The 25,004-nt window shown below is 43.6% G+C and overlaps 1 protein-coding gene across 1 annotated transcript in view; it reads left to right on the top strand.

The window, feature by feature from the left end:
- ABCA12 (ATP binding cassette subfamily A member 12) overlaps positions 1-23,559 on the top strand; it is a 160,971-nt gene extending 137,412 nt beyond the window's left edge. Inside the window, exons 44-52 of the mRNA XM_063116106.1 lie at positions 3,636-3,852; positions 4,411-4,520; positions 6,112-6,256; positions 9,230-9,364; positions 14,832-14,935; positions 17,333-17,425; positions 18,308-18,413; positions 20,438-20,575; positions 23,079-23,559. Of these exons, the coding sequence (XP_062972176.1) occupies positions 3,636-3,852; positions 4,411-4,520; positions 6,112-6,256; positions 9,230-9,364; positions 14,832-14,935; positions 17,333-17,425; positions 18,308-18,413; positions 20,438-20,575; positions 23,079-23,198 (1,168 nt within the window). The 3' untranslated portion in view covers positions 23,199-23,559. The remainder of the gene's footprint in view (positions 1-3,635; positions 3,853-4,410; positions 4,521-6,111; positions 6,257-9,229; positions 9,365-14,831; positions 14,936-17,332; positions 17,426-18,307; positions 18,414-20,437; positions 20,576-23,078) is intronic.
- Positions 23,560-25,004: the final 1,445 nt, after the last annotated feature.

Below are 25,004 nucleotides of genomic sequence, written 5' to 3'. Positions count from 1 at the left end.
AGAATTACAAATTTGTCTTGTCCTGATATAAAAGGGAGGGAATGTCAATATTGAGAGAAATAATTTTAAAAACAAAACAGAGGGAGCAGCTCTCTCTCCTTATGGGAGTGCTTGACCCATGAGCCGGTTTAATTAGGTAGTTCTTGCACTTGATTTAACCCAATTTCGGGCTCATTTACACCAAGCAGGATATTCCGGTATGAAAGCGGTATATAAAAGGCAGGAGCCACACTACTGCTTTGTAGAGGTATTGAAGTGCACTGACAACTGTTGGGGCCCATGGACACATACTACATACCGCTTTCATACCACTATTTCCTGTTTGGTGTGGCTCCTACCTTTTATATACCACTTTCATAGTGAAACATCCTGCTTGGTGTAGATGAGCCCTTAGTCTCCAATCCTATACCCACTTGCCTATGAGTAAGACCAATCAATCTAAATGGGACTTACTTCTGAGTAGATATGCATAGGATTGCACTGTTAGTACAATCATGTAGTCTGAGGAAGATGTTGTTCACTGAAGTCAATCAAGCCTCCCTAAAACTAATTCCCCCTGAGTTCAGGTGGGCATAATCTCAGGCAAGAGTGCATTGGATTGCAGCTTTAACTGGATTAAGTGGCTATCTTGCAGGAGGTTTAGTGGCATCTTTTACTTTGCCATCTCCTTTTGCAGAAGGTGACAGCAAGCTTTTAAGATACACAAATTATATCACTAGGGAGAATGGAAATGGTAGCAATGGGCCTTTTCAGATGGCCTACTCACTGAACAAGTAGGGAGGGAGCAGGATTGGGTCAGGCGGCTCCTTTCTGAGCTCCGTGTGTTCACTTCAAAGTGAACACACGGAACAGTGGCTAAGTTTGCACAATGCACAATACAACTTATCCACATGTGAGCAATACACACTCCTTGATCTAAATGTGTATAGGCTGTGAGCAATGGGTGCAAAAGCAATCCCTCCTTCCACCCCAGGAATTTTATTGGAGTCTTTGTAAGTGATGGAAATTTACTGGAAGGTCGGTGTATGAGCTGGAATGTTCCTTATTAGCCTGTGTATGTGAAGAAGCTGTGCCTGTGGGAAACACCCAAAGTACTGAGCCAGAGGGAATCTACACGTCGTACTGAAGGCCCTTGCGTGCGCCTCCAGTGCGCCGTCAAAACGATGGTGTAGACGGAGAAAGAAGAGACGGAGGAAGAGGCGGAGGAGGAGGCAGCTGGGGAACCGGCCGCGTCCTTGCCGCCGCCTCCCCGCCGGCCTCCTGCTGCTGGGGTAAGAGCCACCCAGGTCGGCGAGCTCGGCAGTGGCGACGGCCTCCTGCTGCCGGGGTAAGAGCCACCCGGGTTGGAGAGCTCGGCTTTTGCTTCTGCCGAGCTCTCCGACCTGGGTGGCTCTTACCCCGGCAGCAGGAGGCCGGCGGCAATGGGAGCAAGGACGTGGCCGGTTCCCCAGCCTCCTCCTCCTCCGTCTCTTCCTCCGTCTCTTCTTTCGCCACCACCGCCTCCCCACCGGCCTCCTGCTGCTGGGGTAAGAGCCACCCGTGTCGGAGAGCTCGGCTTCCGCTTCCGCCGAGCTTTCCGACCTGGGTGGCTCTTACCCCGGCAGCAGGAGGCCGGCAGGGAGGCAGCGGTGGCGGCAAGGACGCGGCCGGTTCCCCAGCCTCCTCCTCCTCCGCCTCTTCCTCCATCTCTTCTTTCTCCATCTACACCCTCGTTTTGACGGTGCACTGGAGGCGCACGCAAGCGCCTTCAGTACGACGTGTAGATTCTCTCTGAGAGACATGAAGTAGAAAATAGTCAGCACATGCTTAGTAGTAACCTAGACTTATCTGTAACCGGATTTGTTAAAACTATGGGATGATAAATGACAACGTTTAACCTGTATAAGTTACTAACAGCGGCTGGACGTTAGTCTTTTCTCCCGGCGTGTTGAAGGGCTCCGCTGCGGTGCGTGGTCTGTCTTACTGGTAATAAAAGGCCATTTGGGCAAGAACGCAGCCTGAGTCGTGTTTGGTCTCCTGGAATTCCGTGACACCAGTGAATGTGTGGAAAAAAGTTAGTGTTGGGACAAAACCTAGCAAAAGTAGAGCATTTTTTGGTTACATAACTTTCAGTAGCAGAGTTAACCACACGCTTGCATTTCTCCCACAGAAATTAAGGAACATTTGCCCTTTCCTGATTGGATTGGTCTCTCTAGGTATTGATGGAAATATTTACTAGGCGTTTTAGGAAGACAATGGACCAGTCACAAAACATCTGGCACATCAAACACATATTACTTTTTAAAATATATACTGACCAGCACTTATATTAGCGAGTCATTGTTCACACCAGAAGAAAATGCTTGTACAGATGGCTCAGCAAAAAAGTGGCCCAGGGCTTCAGTATCCTGACTCTGAACATGGAAGGGCATTTTTCTTCTCATAGCTGACAAGCCATTTAGACATGTACTCTATCCAGTTGTCTGTTGCCCTTTTAAAGCTTCCTAATCCGGTGGCCACCACAGCATCAATGGCAGTGAATAACATGCTGTGTGAAGAAGAATTACTATGGAACCAGTTACCTAGGGAGGTTGTGGGCTCTCCCATACTAGAGGCCTTCAAGAGGCAGCTGGACAACCACCTGTCAGGGATGCTTTAGGGTGGATTCCTGCATTGAGCAGGGGGTTGGACTCGATGGCCTTGTAGGCCCCTTCCAACTCTACTATTCTATGATTCTATGATTCTATGATTCATCCCTGTGCATGCAAATGATTCTGATAGCTTTATCCCACATACCTGTTTCCCTTGAAGATTTAGCCTGCTGCAGGATTTCGAAGAAATAAGCAGCAAAGGCATTGGTGTCAAGACACGGCCCATATGTAGCTTCATCCCACGTACCTGTTTCCCTCGAATTATCCCCCATAGCGTAAAGCTGTCATTGTTGTTGTTAGCTAAATCACACCCCGGTTGGCAGCGCTCCTAAGATCCTTTGCATACCAGGAAAAGGGCTTAAGGGGGAGAAATGTAAAAAATCATTAAAAAAAATCAACGGATGACCCAATCCGATTCAAATTTGGTATGCTTAAAGGCCTCCTTAATATCTATTACTGTGCCAATTTTAATGTCTTTATCTTTAAGACTTACGCAGACATAAGCATATATTTAATTTGTACTTTAAACATATCAAATCCTCCTCCTGCGCCTCCAGTAGCCGCTCTGAAAATAACAAATGATTCGCTCCTAAACAGGTAGCAAAATAGGGCGGGTCTTTTGGCTTTATAGCACAATTAAAGCAGGATGCATGGGAGCACTTCACAGTCAAAGCAGATTATAAATTGGAAAATTTCAGAGTCCTTTGCACGCAGTTCACAGTGATTGCACAGTATAACGCTGGTGCAATAAAGCTCTGAGTCTTGTGGAAGAGCATTGGGGAACATTTTGGGGATAAGAGTCCAAAGAATAAAATCATCTTTTGCAAATTCTATTCTGAAGGCACAAGAGTAGATGGCTTCAGTAAGCAGATGTGTTCTTCGTGCAAGCATTTTATCTATCGATTGGATTCATACCTTCCCTTCAACAAACTCCCAATGTAGCTTACAAAAAAAAACTTACACTAGGGAGAGAGAACTGACAGTACTTCTCTTCCATTGGGCTAGATTCCTATTTAGCAAAGTGCATGGCAAGCCTCCTCACCAGCTGGAAACCATTGATGAGGAGGAAGACAAGGATGTTCAAGCAGAAAGGGAGCGAGTCACCTTGGGCCTGGCAGATTGCGACATTTTACAGCTCCAGAATCTCACCAAAATCTACCATCTTCCCCACCGAAGGATTGTGGCGGTAAAAAATGTCAGCATTGGCATCCCAGCAGGGGAGGTAAGCCAGTAAAATGAAAAGATGACTTACTACTGTGTTGGGAGACATTCGCAGATTGGCTGGCTGGAGCCCAACACTGGGTATTTGGGGAAATGTTTATTCAGAGGTCTCTGCTACCTAGCATTACTTCCTGTAACCAACAGCAGCGTGCCCAGACTCCAGAAAGCAGTAAGGAAAGAGGACTCAAAATGGCAGCAATGTTATATCGGAACAACTCTAAGCTGAGAAACAACTACAATGTTTATGGGGGTGGGTGGTTTTTTTTAAAAAAAGTCCAAACACTAGACAGAGTGTACAGTCTACAGAGTGTACAGTGTACAGGGAAGTATTTAGCTTTTTAGCAGAAGGATTTTGTCTTTTCCCCCTTGTACACACCACGCTGGGTGCTGGTATTTGTGTGTGTGTGTGTTTTAAAAAATCTCATTTGAGTTGAAAACGATGCAAATAAAAAATCAGATTTTCCATTTCAAATCCATTTTAACTATAGCTCTTTGATTTTCTAAAGGAAATCATGAATGCCTTATATCTAAATGTTGGTCTTTCCCCCTCACAATCCAGTGTTTTGGCTTGCTTGGTGTGAACGGAGCTGGGAAAACGACCATCTTCAAAATGCTGACAGGAGATATTGCGCCATCTAGTGGAAGGCTACTTGTGCGAGATGAATCTGGGTATGGAGGAGTGATTTGTTTTCTGCAATGGAAGCATGTTATGTAAAGAAACAAGTCCAGTGTGGTATTAACTTGGATCAAAACAAATTTAACTGTAAAAACTAAGAAGTCATAAATGATATGAGTTTCAATTACGTATGTGAATTGCTTATCTCCAGTTTTACTGGTGTCCCCCTTTTATTAATGGGAGTTGGAGACAATGCGAAGCTTAGACTTACTTGGGGGTGATGCCCATTGAACTTGGTTGGATTTGCTTCCAAAGAAACATCCATGCAATCCGTCTGGAGGTTTGTGCCAAGTCATTTGTAGAGGAGAGGGAATTAAACCCATGTATTTTGTCTGCTGTCCTAATCAATAGCCAGCCATTCTTATTCCTTGAACACTTACATGTTTGATTAACTAGGGTGACCATATGGAAAGGAGGACTGGGCTCTTGTATCTTTAACCGTTGTAGAGAAAAGGGAATTTCAGCAGGTGTCATTTGTATGCATGCAGCATCTGGTGAAATTCTCTCTTCATCACAGTTAAAGCTGAGTACAGATAGCATGACCAGATACAAAAGAAGGCGGGGCTCCTGCAGCTTTAACTGTTGTGATGAAGAGGGCATTTCACCAGGTGCTGCATGCATACCAATGACATCTGCTGAAATTCCCTTTACTCTACAACAGTTAAAGGTACAGAAGCCATGTCCTCCTTTTCATATGGTCACCGTAGATCAACAGTGTCTCGTAAGGATTGCAATAGGTTTTACAGCCATGTGAATAGGTATGGAATTGCAGGCCCAGTCAGTGAAGCTCAGCACATCCACAAAATAGAAGTAGTGTAGAACTAGGTCTGGATCTACACTACTGCTTTAAAATGGTTTATAAAAGTAGTGACAACTGTTGGGGCCCAGGACACATTACATATACAGGTTTCAAACTGTTTTCAAAGTGTCATATCCTGCTTGGTGTAGATCTGGTCCTATAGAACCACTTTTGCCATCAAAAAGTGCCCGGGACACTGCCATCAAAAGTGTTACTGATACTGATGAGAGAGGGGAAGAGAGAGTAGAGTCCACGTTGAGCTTCTAAACCACCTGACAGCCAACCAAGAATGAAGACTGTCTACAACAAACACTACGGTTGTGTTCAGATGACAACTTAAACCATGGCTTTAAGCCAGAAAGCCAGGCTGTGTTCGGAAGACACCTTAAACCACAGCTTTAACCATGGTGAATTAAGCAAAAAGCCTTACTCACTGTAGTCAAAGCCGTGGTTTAAGGTGTCTTCTGAACACAGCCCTACATTTCTGCATGACCTATCCACTTCATTTTTCCAGGGTATAGCTAATGCTTTCTAAGGCTACATTCACTGAGATGTCTCAATGTGGGCCTCTGTGCATACATCCTTAACTGAGTAGAGGTCAGGGGTGGTGAGAAAGCCATCACAGCGGATGTAATGTCTCTAACAACAAGACCACACTTCCCATGCATGCATTTCTACACAATTTGTCTGCACAGGGCTTTTTTGCTTTCAATTAACCTTAACCTTTAAGAACAGAAGAGAAATCTTTCAGAACATAAGAAGAATACTTTGGTTTTAAAATTCAGATCCTTGAATGATATTGATGATGCACACTGGTCACTATTTGGGTACTGCCCTCAAGAAGATGCTCTTGATGACTGGCTGACAGTGGAAGAACACATGTATTATTATGCTCGATTACATGGCATCCCAGAGAAACATATTAAAGGGGTAAGTAATCTTAGGCTGTATCCAGATGTACGTTCTGTCCGTGCGTGTGTTCTGCAGCAGTGCACTCATTCTGCTTTGGTCAGCTCTATGGATGACTAAAGTATTGTAATATCACTGTCAATACAATGATGCATTTATAGTCAGCATTACTATGGTCTGAATAAATCTCTAAATAGTATCCACAATTTGTCTTAACATTATATTCAAGAGCTGGATATTTTTTTTAAAAAAAAAGCTTCCTGAACATTCCACCATCTTACAAATTATAAATTATAGTCTCACAGATCACAAGAGAGCCACCCAAATTTGTTAGATCAATGTTCTTTTCACCCAAGGACGAGATCCAAACAGCCCTTAAGCACGACTCCACCATTCCAGCGACAGAGGGTTCAAAAGCGCTTTATTGATTAGTAATCAAGGCCTGGTCTCTTCAAAGGGAGCAATCAGACCAGGCCTTGATTACTAATCAATAAAGCGCTTTTGAACCCTCTGTCGCTGGAATGGTGGAGTCGTGCTTAAGGGCTGTTTGGATCTCGTCCTTGGGTGAAAAGAACATTGATCTAACAAATTTGGGTGGCTCTCTTGTGATCTGTGAGACTATAATTTATAATTTGTAAGTTGGTTTATTCAATGTTTATTCTAGAACAATGTGTCCATTTATCTGTCTATAATAATTTATTATTATTATTAATAAATTATTATAGACAGATAAATGGACACATTGTTCTAGAATAAACATTGTTTATTCTAGAACAATGTGTCCATTTATCTGTCTATAATAATTTCACTTACAAATTGACTTAGGGCATAGCTAGACAGGTCGATATCCCCGGGATCATCCCTGTGCGTCTACATGATGCACAGGGGATCCCAGGAGCAGGGAGGGATGATCCCTCCATTTCCCCGGGATATCGCCGTACCCTTTTCTCGTGGTTTTTCCGCCATCTCAGGATGATCCCGAGATCGTGGAAAGTGTGGCCTGCCTTCGTAGTTTGTCCTGGCTCCTCGCGAGTAACTGGGCACGGGGCACAGAGCTCCTCGGGGAATTTTATTTTTTCATTTTTTAAAATTTACAGTTTGTGCACGAACGCTCGTGGTTATAATCTATCTTTTAATCCCAAAACGATGTTGTTGGTGCTCTTTCAATCTGAAATCTTAAAAATTCATCAGCCAATGCTATCAAATTTGTTAACAGCAGCAAAGATGGCAATAGCCAAGAACTGGAAAAATAGAAAACCAATTGCTATTAAAGAATGGTTTACTTAAGTGTGGCAAATTGCACAATTATTGAAAATTAGTGAAGTAGTGAAGTTAAGAGATGGCAGACAACAGATCCCTAAATTTATAGAGGAATGGAACCCTTTTATTGATTATTGGAAAAATAATTATGATAGAGAAATTAATATATATTCTTGTTTAACTATATATAATAAAACATCACTTGGGAGATATGTGATATTCTGATCTTATGTACTATCTAATCTAGTTAATTTAGTTTACATTTAATTTATTTTGGGATGTTTTGTGTAGTGTTATGAAAATTGTATTCATTGGATACAAAATTTACTTAATTTATTCTTAGATATTAATAGGTGTGTTATGCTGAGTTGAATAGCTGAAATAATCGACAGTGTATAATGAATATGTTGTGTGGCAGTATGTTGTATATTTTTTTGTTGAAATAAAGCATGAAAACCTGAGGAAGGAAAAAATCCAAAATGGCGGCCGCAATGTCGCACGCTACGTGTAGACCAGGGCGACGATCTCACGATCATAAAATTGTGAGATCGTCGTCCTCCTACCCCCTGTCATCTAGCCATGGCCTTAGTGTGAAGATTCTGAAATGAAATTCCAATTGCTGGACTCATTTTGAGCTCAATGTCTTTTTCGATGGCTTACATATAGTGAATAATAATCTGGCTTTTCCAGAGGCCAGTGAAAGACTCCAGGCTTGCAGTCATCTTTTCCTCTTAAAGAGGAAAAAATACTACTGTTCAGCTCCCCTTCATAAAAACAATGTCTTTCAGTGGTTTCTAAATACACCTGCCTAATCTTACTCATCATTAAGATTGGAAAAGAGTTTTCTAAAAATGTGAACAGCAGGACTTCTCATTGAACTCTCAGTGATCTGGATTCATACATCTGCATACATTTAAGTGCAAGGCAGAAGATACAAATAAGCATGGCACCAATTATACAATTAATAATTGCTGCTATGCTTGAATTTAAAGAGGACGTCTTTGCACTCACTCCTGGAATAGCTGTCTGGCTTGGGCCAAATTGGAACGTTTGGCCTTCTGTCTGGTCACATCAACTGTGAAAGTGGTCAGTTCCAGCTACATAGCTGTCAGTTATCCAGTCTTTTCCCCTGGATTGAGATTAGAAGAAACCTGTTCATCAGGTTTGTGGCAGAAGCTGCTATTCATGGTGCTGCCTGGCTGAGAACTGGGGAGGTCACTAGCCAAGTCCCTTCTTCATCCCAGAAGCGATTTTCAGAATTGAAAAAGACATCCACACTCATATCACAAAAAAGTTGGTGGAGGAGCTAAGCAAAGGCATACGCTGGTTTTGTTGAGCACAAGGCAGCTATAAATATGCCAGTAGTTTTGTAGTTCAAGATGTACTGCTTAATTTGGCAAGAGGGGATAAGCAAAATAAGAGGGTTGTTATTTCCGTTTGCTATAAATTTAGCAAAGTTTGATTTAAATGCATGCAAGTTTAAAATTGCTGATTAGCTAGCATTGAGCCTGAGCTAAAAAAAAGAGAGAGAGAGCAGACAGCTGAGAGACACACACATACACAAAAAGAAAATGATGAAGTTCTTAAATGGTAAGAAACTCATTTACCTAAATGTCAGGTGCCAATATCTATGCTGTCATGTCCTCATCGTTGGAACTCACTGGCACACACAATAACAACATTGCAGTACCCTTTTTTAAAAATCTGTGGTTAAAAGAAAGATTGTTTCCACAGATTGTCCTTCAGCTTCTTTATCGACTTAACCTGATGCCCTACAAACATAGAATCACCTCGATGTGTAGCTATGGCACCAACAGAAAGTTATCAGCTGCTCTGGCCCTTCTTGGGAAACCATCAATTTTACTGCTGGTAAGAAATTACAGCTTTATTGTGGTGGGGGGTGAAGTGGGGGGGGAGCTTGTGATTCTACATCATCTTTGAAGAACTGCAGTGGCAATAGCAGCAGTAGCAACCAGAAGGGAGACAGGATATTTTGTCAAAGCCAGAGGGTGTGCGCAGCACGCTTAGTCACAGAATTTATGTCCTGAACAGAAATGAACAGTGGGAAGGGCTTATTTGGGCTAGACAAGAAATAATCCCTACTCAAGAAAGTCAGAAGTATTCTGTATTCGCTTATTTTCTGTGTAAGAAAGGAATCCATACTCTTTCTCCCTGTGATAACCCTCCCCACCTTGCTTAGTTGTGAGAAGTTCCAGGGGTAGGCTAGGATTTCGTTTTCATTTCCTTTGGATGAGACTAAGGGGCTGTCTGTGTGCCCTGTATTCCCCACCACCCCATGGTGGATGTGCAGTGGCACTGCGTCATTTATACGTCACAGCCACCATGAGCTTTTCTCCCAAAACTCTGTGCTTTAAAAGTTGCCAACATACGTTTTTTTTCCTTTGCTGCTTTTTTTCTTTCTGCCATCTGTCAGTGGTGACCTTGCTTTGGGTTCAAGCTGGGGGTGTTCTGGGGGGTGTCGAGGCCCAAGGTAGGTTGTGGTAAGCCAGGATGGCAGGGCAGGGGGGGGACTCAACGAGCCAAATGGCCACTGGGGCTGGGGCTTTTTCAGCCGGAAACCCCACGCTCCCTCCTGCAATCAAGATTTAGCCTGCTGCAAGGTTTCGAAGGAATGAGCAGCAAAGGTGTCGGCGTCAAGACACGGCCCATATGTAGCTTCATCCCACGTACCTGTTTCCCTCGAATTATCCCCCATAGCATAAAGCTGTCGTTGTTGTTGTTAGCTAAATCACACCCCGGTCGGCGGCACTCCTAAGATCCTTTGCATACCAGGAAAAGGGCTTAATGGGGAGAAATGTAAAAAATCATTAAAAAAAAATCAACGGATGACCCAATCCGATTCAAATTTGGTATGCTTAAAGCCCTCCTTAATATCTATTACTGTGCCAATTTTGATGTCTTCATCTTTAAAACTTACGCAGATGTAAGCATTTGTTTAATTTGTACTTTAAACATATCAAATCATCCTCCTGCGCCCCCAGTGGCCGCTCGGAGAACAACAAAAGATTCGCTTCTAAAGTGGTAGTAAAATACGTCGGTTCTTTTGGCTAAGAAGCACAATTAAAGCAGGATGCCTGGGAGTACTTCACAGTCAAAGCAGATTATAAGATGGAAAACTTTGGAGTCCTTTGCACACAATACGCAGTGATTGCACAGTATAACCCTGGTGTGACAAAGCTAATAGTTTAGAAGGATGCATGATATTCTGGAAATGTCTCTTCTTGTATTTATATAAAAGTATATAAATACTGTTATACATTTTTTTGCCATTTTATTCTGCAAATTGTCCTTTTTACTAACATCCACTCACTTTGAGCATCAAACCTTTTGTAAGATGCAAAGATATTATATATATATATATATATATATATATATATATATATATTGTTGTTTATTCGTTCAGTCGTTTCCGACTCTTCGTGACTTCATGGACCAGCCCACGCCAGAGCTTTCTGTCGGCCGTTGCCACCCCCAGCTCCCCCAGGGTCAAGTCTGTCCCCTCCAGAATATCATCCATCCATCTTGCCCTTGGTCGGCCCCTCTTCCTTTTGCCTTCCACTTTCCCTAACATCAGCCTCTTCTCCAGGGTATCCTGTCTTCTCATTATGTGGCCAAAGTCCTTCAGTTTTGCCTTTAATACCATTCCCTCAAGTGAGCAGTCTGGCTTTATTTCCAGGAGTATGGAATATATATATATATATATATATATATATATATATATATATATATATATATATAATCTGCAGTGGTGGGGCCAAGTGACCATTCTAGAAACATCCGAAAGCTACAGTTGCAATCAACATGCAGAATGTAATTGCCACAACACCCGTATGAAGCCCAAAGAGCAGGGGCTAGAAAGACACAAGTTGAATTCCTCCCTGACTTAGTTATTTGTTCACTGCCGCTATCAACGGATTGCTACCTTAACTGATTTTCTTCTCTTATCAGCCAATTAAGGGATGAAAAATTGGAAGTAACAAGCCTAGCGTACACATACTGTCAGTGAAGTTGATGGTACAAATTTGCCCTCCGTTTGTGTCCCTGGGAGGCAGAATGTTAACTTGGTGCTGTCACTTTCTAGTCAGATCAGGAAAAAAAATCTGTGTGCCTCACCCTATGTTAATTGTCTGCGTTAGTTAATGTTAATTATAGCAGCTCTTGATTCTTTGCAAGCTCGTTACTTCCTTATGAACTTCCAGTATAAGAAATAAGCAGATTTCACCTATTCAGTGTTCACCTATTTGGGTTCTGTAGGACCCTCTGCCACCTACGCTGCTCTGCATGTCTTCCAGTTTAACTTGGAGAATTTTTTTAAAAATAATTTAAAAATTGGTGCATGTGCAGCTTTTGTGTTTTTTCTGCTTATGAGTTGTTGATGTGCAGTAGACTCTGTATGTGGTACATTGATTAAATCACAACACAGCACAAATATATATATATATATATATATATATATATATATATATATATTCATATGCTTAGGGATTCCGTTTCCTCAATTGACCATAGTTAAGAAAAGCCCCACTGTGCACATAAAGACTTGTGCACTTCTAAAGGATTGGGACCGATGCCATGTAATCAGAGAAGCAGCTTTTAGAGACCACCACCCATAATAAAGTATAAGGACCCTGGTGTTAATGCAAGAAATTTCCGTAGCTGCAGGCGGGGGCGGCGAGATTTCCTCAGTAGGAGAGCAGCAAACTCAGCCTGCTTCCTCACTATCAAGCTGTGCTGTTTCTGTTTTGAATAACATGTTATCACCAAACAACCAACAATTCAAACAGTTTTGCTGATGATGCCTGCTGTAGGACAATGGCATTACGGTAGCTCATCTGTGCTCTATTGTCTAGGAGTGAAATGCTCAAAGCAGAAACCTTGTTTTCATCAGTCAATGAAGCAGATGTAGCTCAGAGCTCAAGCATGTGCACAGCGCAAGCGTCATTTTGTTAGTATTCCTCTCTTGAATAGACTCGTCTTTATATAAAAACTGCTCTCCGTAACTGTTGTGCAGTCCTAGATGTCTGTACTGGTATATCTGCTTTCAACATCATTGGCCATAGCTAGACCAGGGTGAGCCCCGGGATCGGCCCCATGACGCACAGGGGATCCCGGGATCAGGGAGAGATCATTCCTCCCTTGCCTCAGGATATAACCCTCACCTTTGACCCTGGTTTTTCCATCGTCCCAGGCTGAGCCTGAGACTGTGTGGCCAGGTGACTGGTTGTCCCAGCTCTGCGTGATTCTTCACACGGAGCCAAGAGCTGCGCCCATCAGAGGTAGGGTGGGGGGAGTGGGAAAAGAGAGTTAAATTTTTTAAAAAAACACTTACCTTATGTGCACGAGCGTTTGTACGCTGCTGTTCCTTTAAAAAAAAATGGCGGACGCAACGCCTCTCCTGCTGAGGTCATTGTGTGTCACATGTAGACAGAGGAGGGATCTCGTGTTAAACACAATGTGAGATCTTCCCTCCTCCGTCCCGGGATAGCATGTAGGTCTAGCTAAGGCCACAGTCTCTCTCCACTACCGCTTTATAACATGGTGCGCCTGCACCCAGTGCTAAGCACTTCTATGGTACACGTTTGCAATTTGCTTAACTTTTACCATTAATGACCATCTTAGGGTGCAATGATATGCATGTTTAGACTGGGGGGGGGGGGGGAATCTTACAATTTCCAGCATGCCCCAACTAACATGGCTGGCTGGAGGCATGCTGAGAGTTGTAGTTCTTCTTCCTGTCTAAACATGCATAGGATTGTGCCTTAATCATCTTAATGTATGTACAGCACCTTACGACGGTGCAAGGTTAGCTGCTGAATAATGTTCTATGAGGTCTAGCTTCCTGGATTGTACCATGCCTACGCAGTGCAATCTGAAGTTTATCGAACAATTCAGAAAAGGAAGAAATCATAAGTTTTAATTACATTTCAAATGTAATGGGAGGAAGGCACCTCATCTCTAATTAATCTTAAGTCCCAATATAAGCTTTTGTAAGCAAAGAATTTTCATATATATCTTTTGTACACTGCCTAGCAGTTATAGGTGTTTTATAGTGCAATCCTGTAGATGTTTACTCAGACATAATTCCATGGAATTCAGTGGGGCTTATTCCCAAGTAGTCTTATGTGGCGCAGAGCGGTAAAGCAGCAGTTTCTGCAGCTGAAACTCTCCCCACGGCCTGAGTTCGATCCCAGCAGAAGCTGGTTTCAGGCAGCTGGCTCAGGTCAACTCAGCCTTCCATCCTCCCGAGGTCGGTAAAATGAGTACCTAGTTAGCTGGGGGAAAGGTAATCACGGCCAGGGAAGGCAACAGCAAACCACCCCGCTATAAGGCCTGACAAGAAAACGTCAGCAAAAGCTGGCGTCCCTCCAAGAGTCAGTAATGACTCAGTGCTTGCACGAGAGGTTCCTTTCCTTTTTCCTATTCCCAAGTAAGTATACTTAGGATTTCATTCTTAATATTGCTGCTGCTGCTCCTACTAAATAATACTCATAAAGATGATGATCATCACCTTCTTCTTCTGGGAACAACTCTAAAATGAAGGCTGAAATAATTAATGTGAAGGTTAGGAATAAGTGGATTTTAAGAAAAAGGAAACAGATGAGAATACCATCTCCTTTTCTTTTTTTTGACTCTTTGGACAGTATTCAATAACTTCTGCTGCTCAATGTGTTGCTCAAATGGGACCTTCCGCTCACACAACAGAAAACAGCAATTCCAAAACCGACACTGGAAATGCTTGTTTCTGGATCAGGAATAGTGGGTAGAGTTTCCTTCTACAAGCTCCACTAACACTACCCTTTTTCGTAAACAAGCATTTCCACGTGCCCTTAGAACCACTACCTTCTTGTTGCGCTAGGGAAGGATTAAATACTGCCCTTTGCATTGACTGTCAAATTCTCCCGACGTGAATATACCCGGTCACTACGTTCAACATCTAAGGTCCTCCTCTGGGTGCCTACTCCGAGAGAGGCTCGGAGTGTGGCAACGAGGGACAGGGCCTTTTCAGTGGTGGCCGCCAGACTATGGAACTATCTCCCTGACGAGGCTCGCCTAGCGTCAACGCTGCTATCTTTCCGGCGCCAGGTTAAGACTTTCCTCTTTGCCCAGGCATATGGCGGCTCATCTTAAACACACACATGTTTAGGTGTTTTTAAACGGTTTTTAATGCTTTATGTGTGTATGTTCTGTGTTTTAGAATTTTAAATTTTGTATACTTGTTTTTATCTCAATTTTAGAATTTCTGTAAACTGCCCAGAGAGCCCTGGCTATGGGGCGGTATATAAGTGTAATAAATAAATAAATAAATTTTATTTAGGATGAACCAAGCTCTGGAATGGATCCTAATGCTAAGAGGCATCTGTGGAAAATCATCACTGAGGAAGTACAGAACCAATGTTCAGTGATACTTACTTCTCACAGGTAGAGTGCCCAAGATAATAGATAATCGCTGTTAGGGAGTGGGGGAGTGGGAGATTTAAAATCTGTATTCAAACATATTCATGTTCACTTAAGTAATGTTACTATGAACTCCTTTGAGTTAAAAGCTGACAAGAAAAATAGAGTTAAAATGTCATGGCTGCTAGCCTAGGAAATACCTAATTTTCTGTTCTTGCTAACCAGTATACAAGATGAATGTAAGTTGTCACGTTTCAACTATACTTGTGGGACATTGCTGCTACCTGTTTTAATGTTTAGTTCATTTAATATTTATACCCTACTTTTCTATTAAAATAACACTCAAGCTTACAATAAAACACAGAAATACAATGTAAAAACAAGAAAACATGTTCAATATTACAATATCAAAAACAACAACAATATGTTCCAGCTACAGTTAATAAGAACATGAGAACATAAGAAGAGCCCTGATGCTGGATCAGACCAAAGGTCCATCTAGTCCAGCACTCTGTTCACACACAGTGGCCAACCAGCCATCGGCCAGGGATGAACAAGCAAGACCTTGAACAGCACCCTCCCACCCATGTTCCCCAGCAACTGGTGCACCCAGGCTTACTGCCTTGAATACTGGAGATAGCACACAACCATCAGGGCTAGGAGGCATTGATAGCCTTCTCCTCCAGGAATTCATCCAACCCCCTTTTAAAGCCATCCAAATTGGTGGCCATCACTACATCTTGTGGTAGTGAGTTCCATAATTTAACTTTGTGCTATGTGAAGAAGTACTTCCTTTTATTTGTCCTGGATCTCCCACCAATCAGCTTCATGGGACATCCCCTGGTTCTAGCATTTTGAGAGAGGGAGAAAAATGTCTCCCTATCCACTTTCTCCGTACCATGCATAATTTTGTACACGTCTATCATGTCTCCCCTCAGCCTCCTCTTCTCCAAGCTAAACAATCCCAGCTGATGTAACCTTCCCTCATAGGGGAGATGCTCCAGCCCCTTCATCATTTTAGTTGACCAGAACTGTACACAGTATTCTAAGTGTGGTTGCACCATAGATTTGTATAAGGGCATAGATTTGTATAAGTTCCTCTTGTTGTCTCCAGCTGAGCAAAATTTCTGGGACTTAGATTCCCACGAAGAATGCTACCCCCCTCCAGTTGTTTCTCTATGGTGTCCCTTTGGCAGCTGTTGAAGAGATAGTTGGGCTTCCAGAAAGCAGATTCTTATAGGGCTTCCAAAGTTAATCCAAATCATAAATTGCAACAATAAAACAATTTAAAACCCAATTATAAAAACATCCATAGCAGGAATGAAAATGCAAATCAAAACAACCTGAGCGAGCACTGAACACCTTCCTATTTTAACTGGCCACTGAATGCCAATGAAGAGGTGGCAGAATGGATTTCCAAAAGCATCACCTTCTATAACATGGCTGCCATCACAGGTGTGCCTCCTCAGCCCTCATGGAACTGTGCTTCTTCCTCAAATCTACAGGTGCAAATAGGAACATACGGGCCATGGCTAGACCAGGCCTATATTCTGGGATTGTCCCGGCATCATTCCTGTGCATCCAAATGACACACAGGGGATCCCGGGAGCAGGCAGGGACGACACCTCCATTTGCCTGGGATAATCCTTAGGTCTAGCTAAGGCCACAGTATAAGATTCCATGAAAAAAGATTCCATGCCTATATAAGCGATTGGAGGTGAAAACTGTAGTCAGTAATTACTCAATAATCCGATCTCTGGCTGCAGATTAGTTACATAAACAAAATGGCAGGGTGATAGCTTTCCCTTCCTTTCTCCTTCAAGAAGGGCAGGAATTAAAGAGATGAAGAAACCCATTGCTTCATCTAGCCAAACACCCCATTATCCGAAAGACAAGAGGAGATGCTTTTTCTTTCTTCCGCAGTGTAAGAGCTTGTTACAGCTCATTTAAATCCTAGCATACTAGGAGCATACTAGGAGCATACAATACGTTCATCGTATTCCTAGGTGGATCCTACCTTGCAGGGCCTGGATAAATGGAATGTGGGGAGTCAGAAGGAGATCTTTCCTGAAGCCCAGATTAGAGCCTGACTTAAAACCCTGTAGAGCAGGGATGTGGTTCTCCAGATGTTATTGGACTGCAGCTACTGTCATCCCTCATCATTGGCCATGCTGCACAGGGCAATGGAAATTGCGATCCCACAACATCTGGAGGGACACACATCGCCCACTCCTGCTCTAACGCAGCAGTGCTGCCCAGAAATCTTGCACGGTTGAAGCCCATCTTCCTAGGTACTGATTGATGGACAAATGATATGCATTTTACAAGTAGGCTGTTGAAAACTTCTCCTTTTTTCCTACCATATTTGAGGATTCTCCTCGCTCCCTCGTGCTGCGATAACACTTTTTCCTTCGCTTGCAGCATGGAAGAATGTGAGGCGCTCTGCACGCGGCTGGCTGTCATGGTAAACGGCCGTTTCCAGTGCATGGGTTCACTGCAGCATATAAAGAGCAGGTTGGTAAAAAAAAAAAAAAAAAACAGGTTTGTCATGCACCAGGTTTACTGTGGGCCCAATTGAGCAGGGAGCCATGCAACTTTTTAAGGTTTTTTTGGTTTTGCTTTGTAAAAGGCATAAAGGGAGAAAAAAACCTATATCCAAGCAAAGCAAAGAAATGGTGATCTTAGTTCTGTGGACAGGGAAATATAGGACTCATTTCACATGCTGGTGTCATTTTTATTTTATTTTATTGTAACTCATCTCTATGACTGTAAGGTATAGATGCAGCATTCATGCTCATCCACAGAGGGATGAGCATAAGACGCATCAGAGTTCCTCCCCATTCACGTTGCAGCTCCCAGGCCATAGTTAAAGTGCCTGGGTTCTACATCCTTCTAGGTTCCCATCCTGTCTTCTATCTAGACATGGGTTTAAGGTACTTCAGCTTATTTCTGATAATGGCCCAGGTGTGCATGAAGTCATGCGTGCCAGCTGGGTGATGGAAACACGCTCAGTGTTAATCCCTCTTGCAAAACTGTTCGATTGTACTCTTACTTCTCACGGTTTTCACTAGAGTTGTGCAAGTTGGTCATCCCTGACGGGTGACTTTCTGTGGTTTGGAGATGGCCCCAGGGTTATGCCTAGGAATATGGCTTTCATTTGGTCCTCTAGAGCAGCCTTCCTCAACCTGGGGCGCTCCAGATGTGTTGGACTACAACTCCCAGAATGCCCCAGCCAGCTCGGCTGGCTGGGGCATTCTGGGAGGTGCAGTCCAACACATCTGGAGCACCCCAGGTTGAGGAAGGCTGCTCTAGAGGAACCGTTTAAATCTAGTACAGAACTTCAAAAATCTTTTATTTTCCGTAATATATGTGTATCTATATTATTTCCCCTGCTAGATTCGGAAGAGGATTTACTGTGAAGATGCATTTGAATAACGATGCAGTTTGCATAGAGAAGCTGACAGAATTTTTGCAGACGAACTTTCCAAATACACATTTAAAGGTAAATATATAAAAAAATAAGATTTGGAAGGACTTAGATTATGTTTTAAGCCCTTATGCCACCTATGTATCTTTGCAAAAGTCTAATGTGGTTTTAGATCAGTAGACTACCCCTAGTAATAATAACCATGGGTCTGACTAGCCGTCTTCTACGTCCCATGGTGGCTGCGCAGTGCGGCTGTGTCCACTGCACAGCTACCGATACACAACCACCTCAGGGCTTTTACAAGGTTCAGGACTTACCCTGACTTATTCTTCAAAGTGAGGTCACCACGGCCCTTCCAACCATGTGACCTCGCTCCAGCATCAAGCTGAGGGCATTCCTAGGCAGATGGCACCCCCTGATTGATCGCTGGAAGCCAGGCAGAGGTCAGGGGGCAGGCCAGGTGAGCTGAATGGCCTCCAGAAAACCCATGCTGCCTCCTGCCAGCTGGATTACCACCACCACCCCCGGCTACCACCCTGTAGCAGCGAAACTGCAGGGTTTAGTGGCAAAGTGGTGGCAGAGCAGGGTTTAGTGGCGAAGTGGCGGCAGAGCAGGGTTTAGTGGCGAAGTGGCGGCAGAGCAGGGTTTAGTGGCGAAGTGGCGGCAGAGCAGGGTTTAGTGGCGAAGTGGCGGCAGAGCAGGGTTTAGTGGCGAAGTGGCGGCAGAGCAGGGTTTAGTGGCGAAGTGGCGGCAGAGCAGGGTTTAGTGGCGAAGTGGCGGCAGAGCAGGGTTTAGTGGCGAAGTGGCGGCAGTGCAGGGTTTAGTGGCGAAGTGGGGGCAGTGCAGGGTTTAGTGGCGAAGTGGGGCAGTGCAGGGTTTAGTGGCAAAGTGGCGGCAGAGCAGGGTTTAGTGGCAAAGTGGCGGCAGAGCAGGGTTTAGTGGCAAAGTGGCGGCAGAGCAGGGTTTAGTGGCAAAGTGACGGCAGAGCAGGGTTTAGTGGCAAAGTGGCGGCACTGCAGGGTTTAGTGGCAAAGTGGCGGCACTGCAGGGTTTAGTGGCGAAGTGGCAGCCCATGTGTGCTGTTTATGGCAAAATGCCCCAAACACACAACTTTCTTATTTTTGTAGTATATGTGAAAGATTTCAAGTTATCAGAGGTCTTTGTGTAAGCTCATGTTCACACACTGGGGTGGCACTCCTGTGTGTGGGTCGCATCACTTCAGATTGCAGGTGGGGTCTCACATGATGAACATCGACGAAACGTTCCTCTGTAGAACAATATTTTTTTAAAAAATTGCTGCGCATAGAAAACTAGCATGTCAGGCAGAAGTCCAGGCTAGGACTTTCCCTCCACGACCTGCTCACGTAGGGCATACTTTTGTATGAAGGCGCATTCGTTGAGTGAAGGAGTGTCCAAACTAAAAGCGACGCAGCCCAGACACAAGCTAGAGTGAGGCGAAATAGTTTTGAATAGATGAGAGAAATGGTAAAAATGGTTGGTATCTTGAATTACTTCAGCGATTCTATCATTAAAGTGGAGTTCCACTAAGATAAACCAGCACCAGCCAAATACTGTTATCACAAATATCATCCTTAGTTGTATAATACATACATGGAGTGGGCTGTACGGTCTTTTTTCTCATTCATCTTCAAAGATCTGTGAAATCTTTAAACACTGGTGTTTTATTATTTATTTATTTTATTACATTTATATACCGCCCCATAGCCGAAGCTCTCTGGGCGGTTTACAAAGACAGGGGTGCTGAGGCTTAGCGTGTGAGATTCTGTGAGGTGCCTTCGCAAGGAATGATAAAATGAAAGAACTGGCAGCTGAACCATGTTCCTGTTGAGTAGCAGCCAGTATCATTGATACTGATTCTGGGGCTCCTTGACTAACTGACATGGGAAGACCCAGGAAGAATAGTAGAGGCCCCGGGAAAGGACCCTGCACAGGCCCTTGCAAAGGGATTGGTGCCGCATCTGCACAAAGGCCAAGCAGGAGAGATCCAGGCTGGAAGCAGCCACACTCCCTTTCCAAAACACCCCTCCCTCTTTTCCTAATCTGACATTTGTTTGCAGTAAATCTTCTTATTCATCTAGGACCATCAGCTGAATATGGTGGAATATCATGTCCCGGTGTCTGCAGGAGGTGTAGCAAACATATTTCAACTGCTGGAGTCGAACAAAGCAATCTTCAGAATCAGGCACTTCTCAGTGAGTCAAACGACTCTAGAAGAGGTATGAAACTGTTCTTGTCCATTCCAAACATGAGCAATGGAATCCATTCCTTATTGAGTTGTTGCTGCTTTACATTTAGGGAGCTAAATTGTAAGAAATGTAGGATTCTCCCAGCCTGTCTCTATATTCCGAGGCAGGATATCTTATAATTAACGCATCCTTGCCTTACGCCCTTAAAAATGTCCTACCCTTAAAATGTTCAAGGCACAAAATAACACTCTAATGATTTACTAATTCATTTACCGTATTTCTTCGATTGTAAGACACCATCGATTGTAAGACGCACACTAATTTCAGTACCACCAACAGAAAAAAAAACACCTAAGGCACACCCGCGATTCTAAGACGCACCCCATTTTTAGAGTTGTTTATATGGGGAAAAAAGTGCATCTTAGAATCGAAGAAGTAGGGTATTTTAAACATTTTTATCTCACCATTCTGGGCCTTCAAGGCAGCTAACAATTTTACAAACAATATAAAATATCACACCGATGCCTAAAACGTCACAACCTAGACATTTATGCACATAAAATATCAGGCGGAAGAAGTATCAAAGACCTGGAAGAACAGGACAGCTTTAACCATTCGCCTAGAACAGCCTTCCTCAACCTGGGGCGCTCCAGATGTGTTGGACTACAACTCCCAGAATGCCCCAGCCGGGGCATTCTGGGAGATGCAGTCCAACACATCTGGAGCGCCCCTGGTTGAGGAAGGCTGGCCTAGAACAAGGCTGCACAGCACGCAATCCACAGGTTGCATATGGGGGTGCCTGGCCTGTTTTGTGACCACCACTGCTCAAGAAAGGAGCTATTTCCCTTTATTGCCAGTAGAACAAGCCGTGGTTTAAAAAGAAAAATCAGACCTTTTTTGCTCCCATGCTGCCAAATTGCAGTGGTAAATTTGGTGGTGTGGCAATGGAAGAAGACATGCAGCCCCTGGCGGGTTCTTGGGTTGGGAATCGGGCCCACAGACTCTAGATGTTCTCCTACCCTGACCTCAAATAAATCAGTGTTGTTGCCAACGGGGTTTCCACAACCAGGACACCACCACAGAGAAAGGCAGTTATTATTACCAGTGGTACCCTGGTCCTCTGGCAGAGATTTAGTTTCTTGCATACAGATGTACCTGAGATACAACACGGTTAGGATGGGTGGAATTCCTCCTAACTATGGTTGTATGAAAATGGGGAAACAAAAGTGAGTCAGAAACTGCTCCACGTATTTGTAGCATGCACAGGTGACTTTTTATATACATCTTAAAGAAGTAGTAATGTGATTCAGCCTTGAGTTAGATGATATCTCAGCGGTATCTGCTGTTTTTTTAGCCCTCAATAAGCATCTGTTTTGTACTAGCCAAGCAGCACATAAGGGCTTGAATTTCATATATAAACGGGTTTAGTATTATAACAAAAAAAGTCATATATAAGGTAGAAAATTTCAGAAGGTCTGTGGGAAGTAGGAGAATAATGAATTTCCTGTCATATATGAGTGTTTGTTTGAGGCCTAGTCTGTTTAAATTTTCCTGACTATTCAATCTTAGGGCCTAACTATGTGTGATGCTACGGCACCAATGGTGAAGTGGGGAAGTTCTCCCTGGGGTGGGGAATTTTTACTGAGTTTGTTCCTGGAGAAGAAAGGGTTAATCCTCATTTAAATGGATACTGTTGTTTTTATACTGTTTTTATGTTTTTTAATTTTTTGTATACTTTTAATGTTTACTATTTTTAATTGTTGTAAACCGCCCAGAGAGCTTCGGCTGTGGGGCGGTATATAAATGTAAATAAATAAATAAATAAATAAATTTCCCTGCACACTGCTGTGCTGATCACTATTGCCACACTTACTTGGTATTTAATTTTAAAAACACAATGACCCCTGTTCAGAAGACACCTTAAACCATGGCTTTAACCACAGTGGTTAAGCCAGAAAGCAAGGCTGTGTTCAGAAGACACCTTAAACCACGTCTTTAACCATGGTGAATAAAGCAAAAGGCCTTATTTGCTGTGGTTAAAGCTATGGTTTAAGGCAGCGGTCCCCAACCTTTTTGGCACCATGGACCGGTTTCGTGGAAGACAATTTTTCCACGGACCGGGGGTGTGTGTGTGTTGAGGGGATGGTTTTGGGAAGCCCCCCCCCCCGCTTCCAGCCGAAGCGAAGCCAGGACGCTGGGGTGGGCGGCTTTGGAACGGCGCGCCCGGAAGTCGCTCTCCCAGAGTGGCTTCCAGCTGGGTGTGTGGTTCCAAAGCCGCCCACTCCACCCCAGCGTCCTGGCTTCGCTTCAGCTGGGCAGGCGAGATGGCGCCCCGCGCCCAGGAACGCTGGGGTGGGGGTGGGGGGTGAAAGCAGCTCACCTGCATGGCCCGGTTCCTGGTTTAAGGTGTCTTCTGAACGGGCCCAATGAAATGATTCCTAATCATGTAGTTAGGCCATAAGGAATGCACTGGTAAGCTATTCATAAAGCATCCCGTATTTAATTTCTTATAACACTGTTTGTTTCATTTCAGGTTTTCATCAACTTTGCTAAAGCTCAAACTGGCCCTGATATTTCGGATGCGAGTTCAGATATAGGCTCAGACAGCTTTGACTTAAGCAGCCAAGATTCTAACATAACAGCGATCTGCTAAAGCCTTAGGCTGAGGTTCCCTGCTGTTCTACTAAGATTTTATTTTGAGAAGATATTTTATGCATTCGTTTTGTAATCCGGAACAGAGGCACCTGAATGGAGGCAGCCAACCTTATATCAGAGTGGCCTATTACTTGTTTCTCGACTTTCAGTTTTTGTGCTCATGAATTACATATGCCAAGGATGTGTAGCAGACACAGATACATTTGGCCTCATCTGCTTGGGAACTTCCCTTCCTGATGCAGTCCCCATAACTATAATCACTAGAAGAAAACAACTGCTCTTTATTTAGGGTCATAAGCTAAAACTTGGCTGTGTGCATGGATTATGTCAGTATTAAATAAAATTATTTAAAATCTGAAGTCATTACAAAGTCTGTTGATTTCTGGGATCTTCGTTTAGCCCCAGATATAACCACTAAGTAACACAGATATTCCTTACCAATGACCTAAAATCCTAGAAGATACATGGCATGGAATTTTCTGGTATAATATAAAATTCATACATTATAGCTAAGTCAATAATAACGATCAGAGATGGTATAAAAAGAGCAGTACTCAGGAAACCATTTGAACAAGTAGTTATATAGGCAGCGGAAGCTGGTTCTCAGGCAGCTGGCTCAGGTCGACTCAGCCTTCCATCCTTCCGAGGTGATGAGTACCCAGCTAGCTGGGGGAAAGGTAACCGCGACTGGGGAAGGCAATGGCAAACCACCCCGCTATAAAGTCTGCCAAGAAAACGTCAGCAAAAGCAGGCGTCCCTCTAGGAGTCAGCAATGACTCAAGTGCTTGCACGAGAGGTTCCTTTCCTTTCTTTCCTATATAGGCAGTAAGGCTAGATACACCAGTTGCTGGGGAACATGGGTGGGAGGATGCTATTGCATTCGTGTCCTGCTTGTGGGTTCCTGGCTGATGGCTGGTTGGCCACTGTGTGAACAGAGTATTGGACTAGATGGACCCTTGGTCTGATCCACCATGGCTCTTCTGATGTTCGTACAGTATGTTCTTAAGCCACACATTGATTCTGTATTCCTATTACAGCAGCTGAGAAAGCTCATTGGAAGAGAACTGTTTCAGCTGCCCATCAAAAGATGGACATCAATAGGGCCATGTGGATTTCCTGGGTCAGAACATTCCACTGTTGTGGTACACCACAGAAGAGGCCCTGTCTGTCATGCCCACTGTGGTACTTCAAAGAGTTGGGGAACATGGACCCAGGGTTCAGTAGACAACCTTAAGCATTGGGCAGATCCGCAGGAGTGGAAAGCTGATAACACTGCAACCATTACACAAGAAAGACAAGCAAATTTTGGTCTAGAATTGGGATAAACACCTTCTGAAATTTGCCACATGTTTGCATATAACCCCCCTGAGAATTTGTATGGCTCAGCGTCTCGTGGGAACCTATGTTGAAATGTCCATGCAGGCACTGCTATCATAAGGCAGGAATTAGTCATTCACTGCAGCATCTACGTAAGCTGTCTTTGGCCAGAATTGCAATTCAGGCAATAAAAAACAACATTCATTTGGTGGGATTTCCTTCACTGTTCCTGTATGGTTTGATCCGTACTATTTCCTTAGTAGAAAATGTAGATGTAGTTATATTGATTATAAAGCTAGGAGAATGAAAGATTCTCATAAAGCGTTTACACAATAGGAGTACAGGGCAAGTTTGAGGAGTTCTAGCACCACTTTAAGGGATTTTTCTAGAGACCTTTTGTACAAATGTTTGGACTTCCCAAAGTCTGCCAGTACGGCCCCCTTGTGCAGGGCTGCTTCTTTTGGGCTACATAACGGCAAGCACTCTC

This window comes from Elgaria multicarinata, chromosome 2, assembly GCF_023053635.1.
Source record: "Elgaria multicarinata webbii isolate HBS135686 ecotype San Diego chromosome 2, rElgMul1.1.pri, whole genome shotgun sequence".
In the NCBI taxonomy this organism is placed as follows: domain Eukaryota; kingdom Metazoa; phylum Chordata; class Lepidosauria; order Squamata; family Anguidae; genus Elgaria; species Elgaria multicarinata.
Note: the sequence above shows the minus strand (reverse complement) of the source record. Positions and strands in the feature narration are given on the sequence as shown.